Source organism: Anopheles bellator, chromosome 2 (genome assembly GCF_943735745.2).
Source record: "Anopheles bellator chromosome 2, idAnoBellAS_SP24_06.2, whole genome shotgun sequence".
NCBI lineage: Eukaryota > Metazoa > Arthropoda > Insecta > Diptera > Culicidae > Anopheles > Anopheles bellator.
This window is the reverse complement of record NC_071286.1, coordinates 84,271,567-84,277,822: the sequence shown is the minus strand read 5'-3', so window position 1 is coordinate 84,277,822 and position 6,256 is coordinate 84,271,567. Positions and strand designations below refer to the sequence as shown.

The 6,256-nt window shown below is 53.3% G+C and overlaps 1 protein-coding gene across 1 annotated transcript; it reads left to right on the top strand.

The window, feature by feature from the left end:
• Positions 1-2,093: 2,093 nt before the first annotated feature.
• LOC131208227 (general odorant-binding protein 45-like) lies at positions 2,094-2,984 on the top strand. Its single transcript, XM_058200879.1, has one exon. The coding sequence runs from the start codon at positions 2,094-2,096 to the stop codon at positions 2,982-2,984; it is 891 nt and encodes a 296-aa protein (XP_058056862.1).
• The last annotated feature ends 3,272 nt before the right edge of the window (positions 2,985-6,256 follow it).

The following is a 6,256-nucleotide window of genomic DNA, read 5'->3' as shown; positions in this document are numbered from 1 at the left end:
TTTCCCCCCACTTTTTTTCTTATCAAAACGCTTATCGGTCGTGACATGCGCTAAGCGTTACGTGCGTGCCCGGTTCGTGAATGCGCCGTCCCGGTCCCCCGGAGAGTCCTTTTAGGGTGGGTCTCTAAAATGAAACGTTTCTAGTTCTCTGTTTTTTAGGGGGAATTTGAGCCACAACTTGCCATATCTACTCACCTTCACTTATCACTTAGCCTAGGCCTAACGAATACTGAATTATGGCGGCTGAGGTTGTGCCGCCATCTTGTTACGCTTCAAGAAACCCGAAAATACCAAAACCGATACGAAATGTAAAACAACCAAATCAGTGTCGCTTTCATGTTGCTGTGAACGTGATAGCATCGACTACTACGATGCAACTACCTTACCGCAACGATTACAGTCGTGCCGGGGGCATGTTTCGTTTTTGCGACTACTGTCCCCGCTCGTTTCGTCGGTTGTTAGTCATCGATAGATCAGCGTTTCACGGTGGGGCCACATTGGTTAGGTAAGCATTGCAGTTCGTGTTGACAGCGACCGCCGTCAAACGGGCCGATATCCCCCCGGTCGGAGCATAAATCTTGGCCGCTTAGCCGCCGCCTATTTTGATCGAGTGCTGTGCTCGAACCGGAGGGCCATGTTTGCTGTTGCTGTCGCCTGTGTCGCTCTTCTAAACCCATCCGATCGGAAGCCTTCCTTTTCCCGAGTACGATGCCGTAGTTCGGACGGTGATTTACATCCATTCCGATATCTCCAAACACATTTGTGGTCAGACTTCCATCGTTCGCGGTTGGCGGTGTGAAAAATTTTACTTTCCAATTTCGCCATTTTCCTGATGTGTTTTTTTTTTTGGTTGCTATGGTGACACTTTTCAGCTTTGCAACAAACTTATGCACGGAGCCGGGACGGAAGGAACGGCAAACATAGTTCGAACCGCTCGTGATTGCTGGTGAGAAGGGTTTATCTTTTCTTTTGCCACAGTGACACTAGGAACTGATGTTGGTTTAGGTGGTGACGGGGAATTGTCCTATCGATGGAAGTGACAACCCAATTGAAGTTTTCCTGAATTGGGCACCAAACGGCAAACAATCCTTCAATTCCATCAAAGATCCCGAAGAACAATTCAGCGAAGGTTCTCAAACGACAGACAGCTGCGCTAATAGCAACTCAAGGATGAGGACAGAACGGTTGCGTAGAGTTAAGTTATTGCCATTTGTCATTCTGTCCCTCTCATTTTCATTCATTTTTAATCATCAGCCTCTTGAAGCAATATTTTCAACCCATCACATCCTTTCTCTTTAAAAAGGTGGTTAATTCACGGCCCAATGTCCTCGGCCATTCCGACGGTTGTTATCTGTATCGAAACACTGGCACCGACCATTCTCGTGGGCGTTGATGAGGAAAAGTTCGTATCAATTGCCAATTAATTACAACTCGCGAAATAATTCGTACTAAAATTCCTGATTCCTGGTGGCGCCACGTTCCTTTCGAAACGTAACTCTGGAAAGCTGCCAGGCAACTCGCCAGCTGGTTTGGACCGCCGTAGGGTCTTGGTATCGTTGACACCCACCAGAATTTCATCACGGCCCCGGGTCGGACCCGGGTTGACACGGTGTCCGCAGTGAGTTTATTTAATTTCGAACTTAATCAACGGACCACGCACATGTACACGGTATCAGCACGTGTGGCGCGTACGTGGCCAAGGGCTTTTCTGGGCCGAGGTTAACGGGTTGATGCATACGATAAGGACTTCTGGTGTGGTCAGAGAGCGCTGAAGTCAGCCCTGGGTGAAACAAACAATAAAATGGCTTCAAGACGGCCACGGTCTTTTAATTGAGCGGCCAAACGAGATAAAAGCGTTGATAAAATAGCATTTCGTCCAAGATGTGGACGCGTCACGAGACCGCGTTACCGGTGATACGGTGGGCCGCAGAAAGTTTGGCACCAGATGTTGTTTACCCTGCGCCACACGTCCGTATCGCGGTATGCATGGACAAAAGGAAAACAGAGGTCGTACTAAAAAGGCGCCTCCGTCGGGCTGGTTCACGTGTAAAGGGTCCGTGGAGTGTTAGTTACGGTTCGACAGCCCCTCCAGTATGATCTTCGACCGTTGCTGCTCCTGCTGCTGGTGGTTCCTGGTGGTGTCGCTGACGTTCGTTGCGGCCCTGAACGAGCACAGCATCGTCGAGAAGAGTGTCATCCAAGCGCAGCAGGAATGCGTGGAGTACCTGAATCTGCCGCGCCACCGACTGTACGAGTATCTGGGGAGGAACTATGCGAACGACGCCAAAACTGAGTGCATGATCCGGTGCGTCGGACTGAACCTGGACTGGTGGAGCGGCAGTGGGGTCCTGAACGAGCACGTCATCGCCCAGTACTTCTTCTCGGACGACGGAGACGAGCACTACGCAAGTCGGACGAAGGCCTGCCTCAAGCACCGAGTGACCGCCAACAGCTCCCTGTGCGGCAAGGCGTTCGAAGTGTTCCAGTGCTATCTGGAGCAGTACGGAGAGTTGCTGAACTGCCCGAAGGTGGTGCCACTGGGCGACGAGCGGTTGACCGAGAGTGTCCACTTCTGTCTCGACACGCTGGAGATTCCTCTGGCCGAGTTCAGTCAGTCCTGTGGCGTGGAAGGCTTCAAGGGCTCGGAACGATCCCGGTGTCTGCTGCGCTGTATCGTGATCCGCTCCGGCCTCTACACGGATCAGTACGGGGTCCACTCGGAGCGCTACCAGCTCCAGTTTGCGCGGGAATTCAACGGAAAGTGGGACGACCTGGAACGGGACGTTTGCGCCACTCGTCTGCGGCGCGAAGGACACGACGAGTGCTCGCTGGCATCGCACATCCTGGACGATTGTTACGACTTTAAGACCACGCTTTTACCCGCTTTAAACCGCACCCTGCTGTTGTTGAAGCCCCTCATGACCCAACCGGAGCCAACCAAAGGAACTACACTCCGATCGAGTAAACAAAATAAACCAACCTAAATAAAGCACCATCGCGCGCTCGCCGTATGGAAAGTTGTCGCTGTCCGCGTCGTCGTTTTTTCTTTCTCGAGTGTCGTAAATAAAATTCATCGAATCCCAGGATCTTGACCGGAAATGGCCATCGGTGGCCCGGTGGCCGGGTGGTGGTGGTCTCGGGTGCTGGAAATAAATATTAACATTAGCCCGCGGGACTCGGGAAAGGATTCGGGTGATAGATCTCCAGCTCCAGCCGATGCTCCGACGTCGTCGTCGTCGACGGCGGCGGCGGAGCGGATTGGTGAAATTTATTGCCGATTTCCGAAAGGACCTTCCGAAGTCGGCGCTGGGCACACGAAATGGCACATCATCGATATCGTTTTGCTTCCTTTCCGAAACGGGGCCGTCCCCGGCCACCGGGGCCGGGTGTGACCGTGCATAAATTCGAAAACTCTTCTCCTAGCCACCGGACCGGATATTGGTACGAGTTGTTGAAAGGCCAGTTTTTAATAGATTGTTACGTTTTCTTTATCGTTTTAGGTAAGTGTCTCAGTGCCGTTTGGGTGCCGTGTACGGTAAGCGAGTAATAATATCCGAATCGTGAAATAAATATTAGGTTAAGTGCAGTTCTCAACACCCGAGCTGTTCTCAATCGCTCCCGTGTTGCACGATCAAAATAAGAAACGAAAAATGTCCCGGATACCGGAGCCCCCTTTGCGAGATCTACGGCCAACAAGCATGCATTTTCCGAGTTCCGAGAGATTGCACAAATTGAAACGTACGAACGTCTTCATCACTATGCAAAACTATCATCCGGCTCCGTTTCGGACAATTTCATCCCACATCGCACCCGGCACCGGCACCTGCCGAAAGCACATTCTTTACGATAACGGCTTGCTAATGCTCCCTCGGAAAGCTCGGAACCGTCGCACCGTCGGAGACCGATCGACGGAATCGAACCGAAGCCGGAGCCGGAGCTCTTTTCTGCGGAAAGGAAATAGCGCACCGCCGGAAATGGAAAACTGTCGCACCAGGTCCTCCGATGGTTCTCCGGGTGGACCGGGACAAAATCTTTCCGAATATTATTACTACAGCGGAAATAAAGTGTCGTCGGTTATCGGGGCGACGACGCTGACATCCAGCAGGACTCGTGAGGATTGAGGTCTTGAGAAAGCTATCGCGCCGCTCCGTGCCGGATTAGGTGTCGTCCGTCGTTTTTCTGCCGAAGGTCACACCGTGGAATTGTGTTTCGGGAAAAACATGCAACTATTTGCGCTAAACATGCTGCTTCCCGAAGGAAAGGAAGGAAAGCTGCAAAGGCCCGATGACGCAGCCGCATTTTACAAGGAGCCTCCTAGCACCGACTTGGCCCCGGTCGCCTTGGCCTTATCGGCTTCGCAGTCGAACAAATCTTCTGCCCGATGCAGTTTTGTTATAAATTGTGTGTGATACGAAATTTTATAAATAATATTTAATGTCATCTCCGGCGTTCGGATTGTACGCTGTACGTTCGTCTAGCGTCTTTGTGGAACCCGGCTCGGCTCGGTATCAGCTCGCTGCACATCCTTCCGCGAGGCCCCCAGGAGTCGTCGCGAGCACAAAGAATGTCCGCCCGCAACAAGACGTAGGGCAGGCCACCATTTTTCTACGTACGGCAGTAGGGCAAGACGTAGGCAAGACGTAGGGCAGGCCACCCAACACCAGCCAGCCAGCCAGTCCGCCAGCGCCACAAGATTATGCGAGGGAAGTTGCTGTGGTTTCCAGTGGCACTGTTTGCCCGGACCCCGCGGTATCACCCGGGATGCAGAGAGGACTGTATCTCTTCGAAACCGACACCCACCCCCGGTGGGGGGTGGGTGGGGGGGTTGGTTGTCTCCCGGAAGCGGTCGTCCTTGTGCGGCACACCATGCGCCGCACACGTACATTCGGCGCGCCCTCGGGAATCGAGTTGCCGAAGATACCGAGAAGGAAGTCGCTCGGGCAAAACTCCTTACCGGGACCGGGTGCGATCCGGGTGCATCGGGAAATCGGGTGGCTGGGAATAGATGGGGAAATGATGATGAACTTTATGAAGCGTCAAGGCGACGAACGACGAGAATCCGAGCGTCGGGAAGAACTTGCATCGCTGCTGATAACGCCGGGCTTCGACGAGGACGTCGTCGACACTACTCGACGGAGGATGCGATCCCCACACGGTGTCGGTCTTCTGCGGCGCCAGAGCACCGAGAGCGTTCTGGTTGTGCCGGTCCCGATGCGCCTGGATGATGATTGTGTGTGCAAAGGGAAAAGAATAAATATTCTGCAGCACCGACAGCGGCCAGGATGAAGACCGACCGACCGACGAAACTTTGTTTCGCTAAACGACAGCGCACTGGCGCTCCGGGATCCTTCCGCCTGCCCGAGAGATTTCCGCTGTCAAGAACCACCCCGACCGTCCGTCCGTCCGTCCGCTGAAGGATGAGATTTCCAGTTGGCGCAGTTGGTGTGAAAAGTTCTGAAATCTGACCAATCATTCCGGTGCATCAGCATCTCTCTCGAATGAATCCCCCCCTGTTCTTTCCCTGCTGCCTGCTGCTTCTGCCCACTGTTGTTTCGCCCAAGAAAATCCCATCATCCCGTATCTTTATCCTGCAGAAAGGATACCATTCGCTTTGAGTTCGCTCCCCGCGCTCGCTCGTATCACTTCCGGACGAACGGCAGTGCCGGCGAGTGCCGGGTGCCGGGCAGACATCGTGAATGTTAATCGAATGAGTATCACGATCCGGCGGCGGCCACTCCGTCCATTGGGCAAAAAGTGCACAACCGACGGCCGGGGGGGGGGCCGGGAAAATCATCGTTACATCTTCTGGGCTCCTTATTATGCCTCGAGTTGCACTCGATCCGCCCGCGAGGTTGGTCTTTTCCGGTGCTCTGCTCCGTGTGCGCGCTTTTCCACTCCGGATCATGATGATTGATCGATTGAAGTGGAAATCGATCCGATGGATGATGCTTGCCGTTTGATCCCGGGCGCATGAGGTCCATGGTGTCCAGGACGAGGGCCGCAAAACTGATCAAAGCGCCGTTTCACGGACCCTCACCCGGCGAGAGCCCGACTCGAGAGCCATCCATTTTTCCCGGCTCATGCCTATTTGGAGCACATCTGAAGGATGCAGGCTGCATGCTCTGGTGACGGAGCCGATAAGCGCTGCAAGAAAATGGCGGAAAAGTGTGTGCAGACTGTCAAGCGGACCCTTTTTTTTCAATTTAAACAATTTGCACTGGAGTTTTCCTATGCCAAGAATATGGTTAAAAAGGGC